The sequence below is a fragment of the Mastigoproctus giganteus genome, chromosome 11, assembly GCF_048544385.1.
Source record: "Mastigoproctus giganteus isolate SK-2022 chromosome 11, ASM4854438v1, whole genome shotgun sequence".
NCBI lineage: Eukaryota > Metazoa > Arthropoda > Arachnida > Uropygi > Thelyphonidae > Mastigoproctus > Mastigoproctus giganteus.
Window position 1 is genome coordinate 130,837,299 of NC_143585.1, and position 16,865 is coordinate 130,854,163.

A 16,865-nucleotide genomic window follows, 5' to 3' on the forward strand; every position below is an offset into this window, starting at 1 on the left:
CGACTTGGCCAGTCCCTAATCATAATTGCACAAGGCTGAACAGTCACTGTTTACCTGTCTTCTTTCTTCAGCTGGCCCCAGGCTGGTCTTGAGGCAGGATCATCTGGCACAGGTTATCCTGTGTGGAATCTTTATCTATTCCCTCTATCCACTTTTAATTCATGTCTTTTCCATTTGTCTGTCTACCAAGTGTTTACTTTTCTTTTCTTTCTCCTTTTTCTGCTATTCTGTTCGTCCTTCCTTGCTGGCAACAGCCTTTCAATGGTACGATTTATATTTTTTACTTATTTTTTTATTTTATTTTATTTTTCATTTTTTTCCCTTTCTATTTTTGGTAGTTTGCTATCTACTCTTTGTTTTTATTATTATTTTTCTTATTTTATTTCATTTTAATTTAATTTTAATTACTTTTATTTTTATCATTTTCATTATTTCATTATTATTTTGAAATAAGGCGCTGGGAATCTCAAGGACTGCTGATAGGATAGGAGCACAGCAAATAAATCTGATGAATTTGAAGTACTGGTCGAGACATCAAATATGAATATTGTTGGGATATCAGGAACATGGTGTCACACATAAGGAATGCAGAATTCGAATATCGGGAGGACAATGAGTTCAGCAGGAGAGTGGGAGGGGTTATGCCATTACAGAAGAAGCACATAAAATCTAGGCAAGTACATCCGTTGGACATGGATGGCCAGGGCAATGTTGAGTCAGCTTGGTGTGACATAAGCACTGAGAAAGCAAAAATGAGATTACGAGTGTTAAAAGCCTAATGACTCTGATGAGTACAACAAACAACTGTACCGAGAAAGTGAGTGGGCAAGTAAGCCAGAATGTCTTATAATAAGGGAATTTAATTGTCCAGATATTGACTATGGATTGCACACTAACAAGACTTTTGTGGATTTACTGGATGATTGTTATGATTAAAGAGGCCTGTGCGCTCTGTATTCATTATTATTTTGGATTATTACGTTACACAGAGCAAAAGAGAGACAGAATAAGTAATGACAAGTTTAATATTAATTGGTAATACTCATGATCAGATTATCAGCATTGATTATTCTTTCATGAATTAAGAATCTGCATATAAAAGAACCACTAGGTGGCAATGAACAGTGTAGCGATGTGGGGTTTACTTAAAGATGTAACTAATACCAAGGGTAAAGGGAAGGATATTGCTTTCGTAAAGCTGACTACCGTGGTCTCAGATAGTTATTTTTCAATTCTATTCAGTGGGACCAACTGATGATGTTACAATCAGCAAAATCTAAATGGGAAGTGTTCAAGGAATTAATCATAGAAGCTACTAGGCTTTTCGTACCAACTAAGAAATACCCTTCAAGGTATAAGCCTAAAAGGATGTCAGATGAAGTAATGAGACTCATGGCAGAGAACAAAAATTGCATGGAACACAGAAATTATCAGGCGACACAGAAGCCTATAGTAGATATAAACTAGTCTGTAATCAAGTCACAAAAGAGGTTAGGCAAGAAAGGCAGATTACGAGAAATCTTTGGCAAAGGACACAAAGAAAAACAGCAAAGACGTCTTTAGATATGTAAATACTCGAAGGAAGAGGATAAATCAAATTGGTCCACTTGATATCGATGATCTTGCTCAGATTGTTGACAAACTGAATGAGTGTTTTGCATCTGCATTCACACATGAGGGATTATTTAGGAAGTGGATGCCAGAAGTTAATCAGCATATACCAGAAAGTAAAATGATTTTGTAATAACTCAGAAGAAAGTGGAAGAGCAATTGTTGAAGCTAAATATAAGAAAAGCACCTGGGGCAGATGGGGTCGATTCAATTATATTAAGGGAGGCAGCAAAGTAAGCAAGCAAAACCTTAGTCATAATTATGAGAGCATATTTGGATTCAGGGAGGTTCCAATGGCAATGCCCATTTCAATGTGTAAACATATCAATTCAGAAGGGTAGACACGAGTAATTACAGACCTGTTAGTTTAACTTCTGTTCCAGGCAAAATAATGAAGTCACTGGTCAAAGAAGCAATGCAGAATAATCTAGAGAAGGCTGCAGTTATATTTCAGACATGTTAATGGGAAATCTTGCATGTACCAATTTGATTGGTTACTATGATGTGGCCACAAAGGACCTGGATGCAAAAAATAATTTTGAATCGTATACTTGGATTTCAGGAAAGATTTTGACACTCTTTCACATAAAAGACTGCTGTAGAAATTGGAGCAGTGTGGCATTAAGGGCAAGTTGCTGCTATGGTAAAAGGATGGTTGACTGAGAGAAGACAGAGTGGTAATTAATCAATGGACTCTGCTCTTCGTGGACTAATGTTATTAGTGGAATCCCCCAGAGTTTGTTGTTGGGCCCATTGTTCTTTTCTATATTTATCAATGGTATTGACAAAGGTATATCAAGTTTCCAGATGATACAAAGGTTGATAGGGTTGTTAATGACACTATGCTACTGCAACAGTATCTAGAAAAGTTGAACAGAAAAGCTGAGAGGTGGCAACTCAAGTTTAACATTAATAAATGCAAAGTACTGCATATGGGTAGCAGTAACCCCAGAGTGATGTACCAACTGTGTGATACTACACTCACATTAGTGGAGAATGAAAGAGACCTGGGGGTAATTGTGCAGTCAGATATGAAGTTTTCTGAGCAGTGCTTATGGGCTGCAAGGGTAGCTCATGGGGTCTTGTCAATGATATACAGGAATTTGCTAGCAGAGATAAGGAGGCAATTATCCCCCTATATAAGGCAATAGTCAGGCCACACCTTGAGTACTGCATACAGGGCTCAATGCCTCATTTTAGGAAAGATGTAGAGCTACTGGAACAAGTACAGAGAATGGCAATGAGATCGATGAGTGGAACAATGGGTTTCTATTACCAAGAGAAGCTTAATTTATGCAAATTGCATCATCTGGAAACTAGGCACCTGCAGGGTGATCTAAATTGAGGTGTATAAGGCCTTGAATGGGTTGGGCAAAATCAATGCTGATGGGATTCTTTCTCTTGCTCAGGTTAGGCATCTAACGGGGCATAAATTCAAATTGACAAAAGTTGCCTTTAGCCAGTGGGCGGTTTATTGCTGGAACAAACATCCACCTGTCACTCTGGAAGTTGACAGCTTAAATAAATTCAAGGCAGAACTAGACAAACCTTTGGAGTGAATGGCTGGGTGAAATGAGAAGGTTTTTTTTTTTTTTTTTGCTGATGCTGTATAAGCTTGTTTTCTTGCAAATAAACACATCTGTCCTGACTCAGGGCAGAGCATTTTTCCATGGTTCTACTCTACAGTTATCCAACAAATCATCAGTTTGTGTGTGCTTAATATCATTAGTCTCCGCATGAATAATAATCCTGTCTTTACTCCCCTTGAAATTTGCCAATATTTTGGTGACATCATTAACTGTTTCTTCTGAAAGACCCACCCTGGTTCTAGTCCACCTATCTTTATTACAAAAAATATTACCTTTCCTGATAATGCAGTCCCCCAACAGATCTAGATCTAAATCCTTTTAAACCAAAGCAGTGTGAACATGATTATTTTTCTTGCGGCCAAAATCTAGGGTACCTTACTTCACAGGTTACTAGCACCTAGAGTCCCTGACAAGTTACCAATTACATTTCTCTCTAAAAATGAAAAAAATGGATAAGTACTCATTTTTCAGTGACTCAAATTCTTCTAGCAATGCACCAAGTTTTAATTGGAGATCAATATACTCTTTACATCGGCAGCAAAGAAAAGAATTGTCAGTTGAACTATAATTAACAACTAAATCAATCTTCGAATATATGCCACAAGCTATGCAATTCATGAAGTGGTGAGTCAAGTGGGAACTGCCCATGGCCATTTACATCTGAGTCATGATACCCTCATCAGACAAGGATTTAATAAGGATCTTGTACCAATCATTGTTAAATTTTTGCAAAATTATGTTTATATTATAAATATTAAATTTATAAAATAACATAAGTAATAACTTATGTTATTTTTGTCAAAATTAAATTTACAAAATATTAAAAAATTATGCAAAACAAAATCTAGCCTACTGAATTCAAACTACTAATCCTTTAGCCTCTAACCCTGCTCATATCCTTGAACTAGTTTGTCACAATATCAACATTATGAAATGGAGTGTTCTGCTGATATAGGTATGGGCCTTCCTGATGTGCTGCTACAATACAGGTAACACATTATTGTCCAGGACATTTACATATACCTCAGCATTCACAGCTTTGTCCAAAACAACCAATCAGCCCCAGGCCATCATGCTGGTCTGGTAGGCCATATACTGTAACTTGCCCTTCCAAACTTTTCAATGGTCTATGGTCCAAGAATTGCAGGTCTTACACCAAGCTAGATGATGTCAGGCATTAGCCTTGGTGATTAGTGGCTTGTGGACAGTTTCAAAATTATGGTAACTCCTATCATGCAGATGATAGGAGGTACCATATCCTGCTCACTGTACTAGTGATGACATGCATCCCTATTGTCTCACTGAGGATTGTGTGTGCTGTGACATTGACTTGCATTCTGAGTGTACAACTCTAGTCATGTTTTCTCAACTTCAGGTCATTTCATGATGGGTTAAGCCCTAGTAAGTTTCCATTTACAGATCACATCACCAATCGTGGACCCAGGGGGTCTTCAGTGCCACTGAAATGTTAGGTACAGACTGACTGCTTATGTGGTACCCTATTACTATTCTCTGCTGGAAGTCTGTTAACTATCAATTGCAGCATCTTGCATTCATAACCACATTACGGTCTCCTTGAAGGCTTACAAGCATATTTATAGTTGTGTCTGATATATGGTGCTTGGGTAGCTTTGCCAACTATCAACAGAGGGGTGTCTGAATATTAATGGTAGGGTAACATAAATGAAATTTCTTCACTAACATGTGCACAGAGTTAGGTTGTGGGATATATGGTGTAATTAAATAATAAACACATCATTAATAAGAATTTGTTTGATAATACAGTTTCAAAAACTACACAGTCAAAACAACATAACTAACACATTATGTGAAACAAATTGCTAATTAATTACAATCTGTCACCATTAGAAATAAAAGTAACATTAGCATTAATAATAGCGTAATTTTAGCTTTGCTTTTTGATTACATTTTTACCCAAAAGACAATATATTATTGAAGCAAAATAGATATACACAGACTAACAGATTAATGGCAGCAAAGCTGATTCCTACAGTGCTTCTATGTATTATCTATTTATTAAACAATATAGTATATCTTCTGATTATCTGCCAACAAGGCTGTCCTGCCAATGAGCTTAACTACTGTCAGAAACGGCGACACTGACATTTCAAAATGCTCACTCTGTTTATAGGTACAAAGATCACAACTGCATTCATTCAACGCATGCACAACAATTAAGAGACACACAGAGGCTTATTGAAATTTATTTAACTTTACATCATTCACAAGCTCGTGTTACTTAAATTGGAGTGAGTGCACATGGGTTAAAGACTAATTGTAGCCTGTATGCTAAATTAATCCAAAAGGATTATGGCCTGTGTGCCAAATTAATCCAAAAGGATTAATTTCGTACACAGGCCACAATCAGATAAGCCAAAATTCTAATCAAGTTAAATAGTGATCACAAATTATATGATTATTATTTAATATATATATATATATATATTTTTTATGAAAACCCCAAACAAGAAAGGTATCAAAACATATAGTACTTAGTATCGTGCATGGGTTGAAGGAGAAGTATGGGGGGGGGGGGGATGCTGGAAATTTTCTCTAGAGACTGAACATGGGTTTCACCACTTCAAGAGGCGCCTCCGTAGCCAGGTGGGAAGGAGCAGCAGTGCATAGCACACGTTTCTTGATTAGACCGGGGTTCGAGCCCGTCACCACCAAATACAGAGGATGCGGAAAGGTCAGGGAATGACCACCGCATATCCCCGAGCAATATGGCCTTAGTTGCTAATGCTCCTAAAAACCAAACAACAAACATCACCACTTCAAGCCTCCAATAAGCAAAGTGGTGGTATTTCACCGGTTGATGAAAGTCATCTACCACCTAAATATTCTATATGAAAGTACTGAACATAATAAAATGCAAACCAAACTAACTAATGAATACTAGACTCTTCGTTTGATTTTTTTTTAATGCCTGGTGTCTGGATAAAAGAAAGTTTTCATGTCACCGATCAAGTCACACGAAAAGTTTATTTTATCAGAAGCAAGCTCTCTCATTTCCCCATGATTGTTCCACATATTTCAAACCCTGATTTCTAAATGCATATCATCTGTATGGCAATTGACAATAACATTATAAAAGGCTTGCACTAATCTTGGAAGAAATTGTGTTTTAAATTACATAGTGGCCATAGTGTTTTTTGTTATGCAGTTCCCGTGGTTTCCCACAAATCCACGTTAAGTACTCTGTTAACATATCAAAACCAGTCAGTGTGGGTTATGTGTGAGTAGTGTGTTATTTGTGTTGTTTGACTGGCCTCTTCGTTACTGGGAGCGCGATCACCAGGAAGGAGCCTCCCAGCATCCATCCACTGCCACGAGGAGCCGGACCAGGGAGTAAAAGACATCTGGCGGGTCATCTGCAGGAGCGAGAGTGGGGAGGACCAAGGAAAGAGCAGAGAAAAGAAAGGAAAGTTGAATAAGACAGGCATCCCCCGCACGCAAAAAGGAGCAGGAAGAGTGCTAGGTGCAGTTGTGGGAGTCCTGGAGAAGGACGGGGGTAGGAAGAAGAGAACAGGTAAAGTTCAAATTAAAGAGTCCAAGATCGTCACAATAGAGAATCACAGAGCGGCGTCAGCAGAGCTGGCCTCAATTTTCAATTTCATGACTGGAAGTTTCCGGTGCTGGGTATCAGTTGCTGTGTGGAGGAGGTTATCCAGGAGTGGTGTTCGGGAGTTGCAGGTGATGCCAGCGACGACAAAAGACCTCGTTGGCATACGTGGTTAGTGCACGGAAAGCATCGTTAGATTCCAGTAACTTGGTTTCTGGCCGAAGTGATGTAGTGTGGAGGTCTAGGAATAGTTGGATTCTTAGGTCTAAGTATATGTTGCATGAGTGCATCACGTGATCCCAGTCTTCAGGTTCTCCGCAGGTACAGAGGGCATCCTCAACTAGGCCGAACTCCAGAAGGTGTCTCTTGAAGGACCCGTGGCCAGTTAATAGGAAGGAAGCATAGACATTTGGGAAGAACCAAGTGGAACGTTGTTTGTTGATGTAGGTTACCTCGGGGAGGAAAAGTTTAGTAGTTGCACCAGTCGTGGAGTTATTCCAGCGGGTTTGCCATAGGTTTATCAATTCTAGCCACACACGTTTATGTTCCGGTTTGATGTCTGTATCGGTACGGGTTTGAATAGTGAGGAAATCAGCTTCCTTATTCTTCTTGATGGCATGAGAGAGTCCGATAAAAGCGACGTGGAGGTCCACGGGGAGGCAGCCTGTTAGTAGCTGTAGGGCGGCAGTTGATGTCGTTCAATTTGCTGAATTTTATTGAGCATGCACTAAAGTCATTCGGTGATACCATACTGCAGCTCCATATGTGACAATTGGTATAAATGCTGCTGAGTATAGAAGGCGTTGAGTTGGTCCTTTAAGACCCCAGTCCTTGCGGGTAAAGCGTGCTAACATAGTGATGTTATTTTTTATCTTTTCTTTGATAGCTTGGATATGGGGGATGAAAGTTCTCCTGTTGTCCAAAATTACTCCTAGGTACAGTAAACCCCCGCTATTTGCGGTATCTGTATTCGCGGTCGGTGATTTAATATAAAACCTAAAAAAATGTGAATTTTAAATCACCGTGAACATTTTTCGCCATAAAAAAACATGGGCGTGGCTAAAATCATGTTTCCCGGTCAGAACAGCGCTCAGTGGGTGGGGGGAGAGGGGTGACAAAATCGCGAGCGTGGATGTTCTCGCTAATCCTTGTTCAGTATGTGCTATGCACTTGTCATGGAAGGTTTCATCATTTGCTTTTAATTTATATGCTTATAAATTGAATAAATTTATCAATTTATATGATTACAAAAGTGAAAAATCTACTGTTTTGCAGTGTGTTAGTGTAAACAGACTTTTTCGAGTATGTTAACAGAAAAAAGTGACTTTATTGTGGACAAATTCTTTTCTAACCCATACAAAAATATGGCTACGAATAACAAGGGAATTGTGAAAAGATCAAAGAAGGTGATGACATTAGCGAGTAAAATTCAGTTATTAGACAAAATTTCTAATGGTGAAAGTGTCTCGTCAGTGGCAAAACATTATAAAATCAATAAGTCAACGGTACGATCAATCAAGAAATCTGAAGAAAAAATCCACCGTAGTATCTGTGAAAATGCACTAATTGCTTCAAAAATTTGCTCTGTAACTCTTGATGTTAAATTAGAAAAAATGGAAAAAGCTTTAAATCTGTGGATAGAGACCGAACTCAAAATAAAATTCCCTTAAGTTCACTCATCATTCGTGAAAAGGCAAAACACCTTTATCAACACTTTAGCGAAACTGGTGATAGCACTGGTGGGATAAGTTTTTTAGCTATAGCAAGGTGCCGGATTGAAAGATTTGTTTGAAATTTCTAATAAATGTTACATTTAATATTAAATTGTTTCTTATTTTCATTTTGATGCCTTATGCTTGCATTTCACTATGTACTGTCTATGTTCATAGTCATATTATGAAGATACATATAATACATACATAAACAAAATTTTAGACTAGTTTTTCTTATATATTTCATACTTTGGAACAGAACCCCTTTATCACTATGGGAGCCATAACTCAGTATTCGCGGCATTTCTCAGGAACGTAACCCCCACGAATAGCAGGGGTTTACTGTACTTCCATATATTTCTTCCATAAATAAAAGAAATGAAAAAAAAAAAAAAAGTTTATTTCTCTCCACAATAATAGATCATTTTAAACTGAAACACTTAAATGATGTGTACTTCAGAATAGGTAACAATTTTGAATGGTTTTCTAAGTTTTCTTGACCATTTTTTTAAAATTTTTATTTATTTATTTTTTTTATTCTTAACTCTTCCATACGAAAACTTCAATATGCAGATTTATAGAGGTGAGTATTTTAAAAAAAAAATAAATGTACCTCTTTTTAAAAATATAATCAAATAAAAATTATATTTTAATTTTATTCTTGAGCTTCAAAAGTTTTATGATCCACCAAGACTTTTCTGCAGCCAAATAGTGGGTTGCAACTACATAGGTTGAGAAATTCTGTTCTATAAGACTAAATTTTACCTTACCCATAAGCATTATTGGTTATATAAAACAAATTGCTTAATATGGCAGATGATAATAAAAAATCTACCTGAACAATATCCTCTTTTTCAGTGTTCTCCAACTGTCTTAAGATTTTTTCTAGTTCTTGATCAGACTGCATTTTTTCTCTAATTTTTGTTTTCTCAGCAGCACTCTGTGATGATGCAAGAAGAGTACAGTACAGTACTGAAAATGAATTACAGTAATTCAAATCACTTATAATAATATAAATTATTATTATAATTTTTATAAGTATAATTATAAAATTATAATTATTCTTAATTGTTGTTCCTGTATTTGAAAATTATTTTCAAATTAACAGGAACAACAATAAAGTTGGCTATCTTGTATGGTAAGTGTACAGTAAATCCTAGCTTTAAGAGACCTCAATTTAACAGACTTAGGAAGTAAAAGACTGTGTGCATTGAATCAGGCTTTTCATCTCTGCAGGACGTGGTGACATAACTGTCTTAGTCTGACAGTATTTACCATCAGTAAAAATATTTTTAATAACAGTGAGCCAGGGTTTTTCTCACCATCAACACTGAGCAGATTAGGAAATGATAGAAAGTCACCCCCCCTCCCAAATTGAAAGCACCCAAGAGCTCTTCACACTGAATAAGCTTTAGTCAGAATTTCCACTGCAACTATAACATACGGAAAAAATTCAAGTTATACCCCTCACATTAAGTGCAGTAAAATTTAATTTTTAATATTTCAAGTTTCTTATTTCATGGTAAAGCATTTTTTTTAAAACATTCAGGTGTTACAAGCCTTACCCTTCGTGTAGTCAATTAAAGCAAGGCTTTACTGTATTATTACCTAGACATACAATGAAATGAGGAAACAAAACAGTGTTAGAAAGAATTCCAAAAAGACTTCATAATAAATAATTAAATTTCAAATAACATTAAAAAAAACCTAATTTAGTAAAATTAACCTGTCAAAAGGTGCATTAATATCAATGGCTGGGTGAGGCTTCCTCCCAAATTAAATGCTGAGGTACAGCACCTTGATGCCAACTTAAGTTTTCCACTAATAAAACACATGGGAATTAAGTCTTAGCAGCTCACCTGCATTAAAGAAGTCAGTTATTAAGAGGAAGGCCATGCTCCCCTCCATACCACTTACCAAGTTCTGGCCTGGAGGCCTCATTTTAGGAAGGATGCAAAACTGCTGGAAAGACTACAGTGAAGGGCAATGAAGTTAGTGAGCGAACAAAGGGGGGGGGGGGTTGCTGTTACCAAGAAAGGCTTCAGTTTTGCAAAATTGCAGCATCTGGAAATTAGGCACCTACGAGGTGAGCTGATTAGCTTTGAATGAATTAAGCAAACTCAGTGCTGATGGGATTCTTCCCTTTGCTCATACTACATTAGTGAGGGGGCAGAAATTCAAATTGAGGAAGGACAGTTACAGAATAGATGTGCAGAAGTTTGGCTTTAGCCAGTGGGTGGTTGATTGCCAGTAAATAAATTCAAGGAAGAACTAGACAAACTATTGGAAAGAACGGTTAGATGAAATGGGAAGATTCTTTTTTGTTGTTGACACTGTATAAGCTTGCATTCTTGAATCATCTGCCACTACTAATACTAAATTTTTTCATTAATTATCATTTGACAAATTATAAATGCAAGTATGTGATTATCACATTTATAAATGCTATAATCATTTTACTTTCTGTTAAAAGTATATCAAACTGAACTGAAACCATACTAATTCCTTTCTTCCCCTCTTTCTTCTGTACTTTAACATTCACTTAAAACTATAGAAAAGAAAACAGTTTTGGAAGTTCTTACTTACTCATTTGTCTATGCTGTCTAAGCACTTTTATGAAATCGAATTGATTAAACCCTAGAAGTAACACCAACTGGTTTTCTGCATCGCGATCATCAACAGCTGTCTGAAAAGAAAATCAAATAGTATTTTTATATTGTTTCAACATTTAAAGGATCAGTTATATTGCAAATAAATCAAAACTGAATCAGATTTCACTGCAAATCACCAAATTCTGATGCCTACAAATATAAAAGCACTTGAAAACTTAAAAATTCCGAGTTTTCTAAGTAGTTCATAAATAATAAATATAGCAACCTTAATATAACACAGTTGTCTGGGGACAACTTTAACACCTGAAATGTAAGAAAAGATATTATTATCTGAAGGACAGGAGCCAGCTGCCTGGCTCCTGTCCTTGCCACAAGTAGGTGGGTCATCATCTGTACACATTAAATCAATTTTTGAATCTCTCACCATAACCTTGATGTTGCAGTAAGGAAACCCCATAAAAAATAACAAAAATAATAAATTTTTTCCCAATTGTTTAGCACAAATAGACAATGACAAATAGGTAACCTATTAAGCAACTGTTTTTATACAAGCAAATTCATTTCACATTTGTTTCTTTTTAATTTTAGTTTTATTATTTTGCCATCAATGGATAAAATCTTATTTTGTCCACTGAATAAAAAAAAAAAAAAATACACGATTTTTTTTTAAAATAACGGATAGTTTAAAATAAAAATATGAACCAACAGCAATGCTTCATATACTTAAAAAACAAAATTTTAAAATTGTCAATTTCTTATAATGATCACACAATTCCAAGTGAGACGTGTTTGCAGGAAATCTAATTTACAGTATACACATAAATAGAAAATAAAGAAAAATTGGTCCAACTCAGAAACATAATCTAATGGCTGCCATAGCTGTTCGTAAAAAAAAAAAAAAAAAAAAAAAGTTAATGTATGCAGTACATTACATTTTGGCCACAATAGCAAATAGTAATAATTCATGATTTATAACACACACACAAGTAAAAAGTAACAGTAATAATTCATGACTTATGGCAAAACACACACACACGTACGCACGCACAGACAGACAGACAGACAGACAGAGAGTAAAAAGTAACTTTTATACACAAACCAGGACATTATTGACAAGTACAGGTCACTGATGGAAAAAAAAGCCGTGAATTAGGGTTGAAATTGAAAGTGTCTGCAATTCTGCCCAGACACGATAGGAGGGAGTATATGATGAGAGCCCTGTCAATCAATTCGGCCCTGGAAAGATTGTGCAGGGCTCAAGGGGTAGAATTTTTTTCAGCCTGGTCTGTACTTGTTAACAGGAGAGACTGCTTCTACAGGGATGGGATACACTTAAATAGAAAGGGTGCAAGAATGTTTGCTGATGCTATCGAGGCAGTGTTAGGTGGGTCGGAAAACTGCTAGATTGGGGGGATACAAGGACTAATAGATTAACAGTAGCCACTGGCAGAGGTGAAAGTGATTCTTGCACTGCTTCTATTCGAATGAGCCGCAGCCTGGAAAATAAGATGCAGGATATTTCAGAGACTGCTGGGAATCATTGGGGTACAAGTAAACACATGGGTTGTGTTAGGGTAGCTAAGAAAAAGAACAGGTGCATGTATACTTGTGTGTACACCAATGCTAGGAGTTTAGTAAATAAATTTGATGAATTTGAGGTATTGCTCAAAACATCAAAGGCAGATATTGTGGGGATTTCAGAGACGTGGTGTCACACAGATATAAGGAATGTAGAACTGGAATTTGGGGAGTACAATGTCTACAGAAAGGATAGACAGGATAGGAAGGGAGGAGGGGTTATGCTATTAGTTAAAAAACACATAAAATCCAAGGAAGTGAAGCCAGTCGAAATCGCTGGACAGTGCAGTGTCGAGTCAGTTTGGTGTGACATAAGCATTGGGAGATCAAAATTGAGAGTAGGAGTGTGCTATAGGCCTAATGACTCTGATGAGTATAATAAGAAACTGTTCGGAGAAATAGAGTGGGGCAGTAAATCAGAGAGTCTTATAATGGGGGATTTTAATTTCCCAGATATTGACTGGAATTTGGGGGCTGGTCACTCACACAGTAGCAAGGCTTTTGTGGATTTATTGGATGATTGTTTTCTACATCAGCATGTTCGGGAGGCAACTAGAGGGAGTAATACTCTTGATTTGATTATCAGTAGTGATTCTTCATGCATTAAGAATCTGCAGATAAATGAACCACTTGGTGGCAGTGACCACAGTGTGCTGAAGTGGGAGTTACTCAAAGAGGTAACTACCATTAGGGGTAAAGGGAAGGGGTATTGCTTTCGTAAAGGCGACTACAATGGACTGAGACAGTATTTAAATTCTATACAGTGGGATCAACTGATGATATTGCCAACAGAAAATTCAAAATGGAAAGCATTCAAATAACTTATCTTGGAAGCTACTAGGCTTTACATACCAACTAAGAAATATTGTTCAAGGTTTCGGCCTAAATGGATGTCAGATGAACTGATGAGGCATATGGCAGAAAAGAAAAATGCATGGGATACATACAAATTAACACGTGACACAGACGCCTATGATAGATACAAGTTGATCTGTAACCAAGTTACAAAGGAGGTTAGGCAGGCGAAGGCAGATTACGAGAGATCCTTGGCAAGGGATGCGAAGAAAAACAGCAAAGAGTTCTTTACTTATGTAAACTCTAGAAGGAAGGGGATGAATCAGATTGGTCCACTTGAGATCGATGGGTCAACTGTTGATGACCCTGCTCAGGTAGCTAACAAACTAAATGAATATTTTGCATCAACATTCACACATGAGGAGTTATTCAGCGAGGGGAATGCCAGAGGTGTATTCAACTCTAGCAGTAAGCTAGAGAATCTTGTAATAACTGAGAGCAAAGTGGAGGAGAAATTGTTGAAGATAAACAAAAGAAAGGCACCTGGGGTGGATGGGATCTATCCAGTTATATTAAAGGAGGCAGCAAAGGAAGTAAGCAAACCCTTAGCCATAATTATGAGTTTCCTTGGACTCAGGGGAGGTACCCATGGACTGGAGATGTGCAAATGTGACCCCAATTCACAAAGGGGGATCAAAGGCTGACACAAGTAATTATAGACCTGTGAGTTTAACTTCTGTTCCTGGAAAATTAATGGAGGCACTGGTTTAAGAAGCACTGCAGGATCATCTAGACAAGACTTCAGTTATAGCTAGGACACAGCATGGTTTTGTTAAGGGTAAGTCTTGCCTGACCAATTTGATTGGATACTATGATGCAGTCACAAAAGAACTGGATGCAGGGAATAACTTTGATATTATATACTTGGATCTTAGAAAGGCTTTTGATACTGTTGCACATGGAAGACTGCTACACAAATTGGAGCAGTGTGGCATTGGAGGCAAATTGCTGCTATGGATAAAGGGGTGGTTGAGGGGGAGAAGACAGAGAGTGGTAATCAATGGACACTGCTCATCGTGGACTAATGTTATTAGTGGAGTCCCTCCGGGTTCAGTATTGGGTCCTTTATTGTTTTCTGTATTTATAAATGATATTGATGATGGTATATCAGGCTTAATGTCCAAGTTTGCAGACGATACGAAGGTTGGCAGGGTTGTCAAGGACACTACTGACACTATGCTGCTGCAACAGGATTTGGAAAGGTTGAGCAGATGGGCTTCGAGGTGGCAAATGAAGTTTAACATTGACAAATGTAAAGTACTACATATGGGAAACAGCAACCCCAGAGCAACGTATCAACTCTGTGGTACTACACTGACAGTGGTAGAGAATGAAAGGGACCTCGGGGTGGTTGTGCAGGCAGATATGAAGTTCTCTGAGCAGTGCAGATGGGCTGCAAGAGTAGCTCATGGTGTATTGTCAATGATATATAGGAATTTTTCTAGCAGGGATAAGGAGGTGATTATTCCCTTGTATAAGGCAATGGTCAGGCCACACCTAGAGTACTGTATACAGGCCTGGAGGCCTCATTTCAAGAAGGATGTAGAGCTGCTGGAACGAGTACAGAGAAGGGCAACTAGATTGGTGAATGGGACAAAGGGGTGCTCTTACGAAGAAAGGCTTAAGTTTTGCGAATTACAGTGTCTGGAAACTAGGCACCAGCGAGGTGATCTGATAGAGGTGTACAAAGCCTTGAATGGTTTGAGCATGCTCAATGCTGATGGGATTCTTCCTCTTGCTCAGAATAATCACCTGAGAGGGCATAAATTCAAATTGAGGAAAGACAGATGTAGGATAGATGTGCGGAAATTTGCCTTTTAGCCAGCGGGTGGTTGGTAGGTGGAACAGACTTCCATCCCTTGTCGTGGAAGTTGATAGCCTAAATAAGTTTAAGGCTCAGCTGGACAGGTATTTCGAATGAACAGAGGGGTGAAGTGGAAGTGGTTATTTTTATTTATTTATGTTACTTTTTTTTTTTGGCTGATGCTGCATAAGCTTGCTTTCTTGCATCAAATGCCTCTACTAATGCTAATGCTAATTAATAATTACACATTGTCTATTTGTTCTTCCTCTAATCTGTGCAATAGCCCCTTCAATTACAATATGTGATATATGGATAGCCTATGTGAAATGGATAAAAAAAGAAATAATAATTACTGTATTTCTACAGGTCTATCTGATTTTAATGAAAGTTTGGAAACCTAACAAATCAATCTAAAAAACGCAAGTATAAAATTTCATGAAAATCCACCTAATGTGGGGTGAAGTTAGTTATCACGAGGATCGGTACGAAAGTAGTGATTCCTAATTTTTTTGCTTTCAAACGTGGCGCAGTAGATCATTTTACATGTCACTGGGTTGTCACTAGAGGTAACTAGTTTCATCATACTGAGTGGCACTGTGATCGGTCTCATGAATGCAGCACATGGATAGTTCAAAATGGTGGATTTACAGATATACATATCAAGCAAAGGTGGGCCATCATCTGGGCACATTAAATTAGTTTTTGCATCTCTCACCACAACCTTGAGGTTGCAGTAAGGAAATCCAGTAAAAAATATTAAAACAAAAACTGCATAAGATGCAATATGAAAGGAAGGTCTTTCATAAAGGGGTCAAAGATATCTCAGGGAACAGAAATTTCATTTAATGCTTTTGAGGGGTTGAACTGTTAGGAGATGATACAGGAGGCATCTCCTATTAGACAAATTGCAGTACAGGCAATGGAGCAGAGACTACACTCCACATGTACTATGTGAAAGCAATCAACAATGCCTATTTAACAGTCACTGCCATGCAGGTATTAGCAGTGTAATATTGGTTGCTGTTTGTTAAGTATTTTGTATGCTATCTGGATCATCAGTTCAAGCTCACCTACACTGTTGGGGCTGGCTAGTTGCAGGAATGGCTGTACCAACCAAAAAAATGTTTATAGTGTTGATGACTTTCCAAAGTTTATTGGGAATAAAGAGAACTTGATATATTTTGCTGAATTGGAGATACTGTGTTTAAAAGATGGAGGCATATTTTTAATGTGAATGTTAACTTTGAGCGTATAATTTATGGTTTTGGAAATAATTTGGTATATTTTCGAAACGGTTCAAGTTTTTGGATAAGTTTAGTTCAGTTATTTAGAAAACTGACTTGTATAACTGTTAATGACCTTGGTGCATATTAACAAATGGACTACCACTTTGTGAATGTCTTGAACTGGTTTTGGGCTAGATCTTTTGAGTGAACTAGTTTTAGCCTTTGACATTCTTGTGTGTTGATGATAAATGGTTTTAGTTTACTAGCACTACCTGAACTGTGATGAACTAAA

At 37.3% G+C, this 16,865-nt stretch overlaps 1 protein-coding gene across 1 annotated transcript in view; it reads right to left on the minus strand.

Annotated features, from left to right (window-relative positions):
• Brr2 (U5 small nuclear ribonucleoprotein l(3)72Ab) overlaps positions 1 to 16,865 on the minus strand; it is a 570,943-nt gene that overhangs the window by 440,108 nt on the left and 113,970 nt on the right. Inside the window, exons 9-10 of the mRNA XM_090384330.1 lie at positions 11,085 to 11,184; positions 9,334 to 9,470 (exon numbers count right to left, since the gene is read on the minus strand). Of these exons, the coding sequence (XP_090240456.1) occupies positions 9,334 to 9,470; positions 11,085 to 11,184 (237 nt within the window). The remainder of the gene's footprint in view (positions 1 to 9,333; positions 9,471 to 11,084; positions 11,185 to 16,865) is intronic.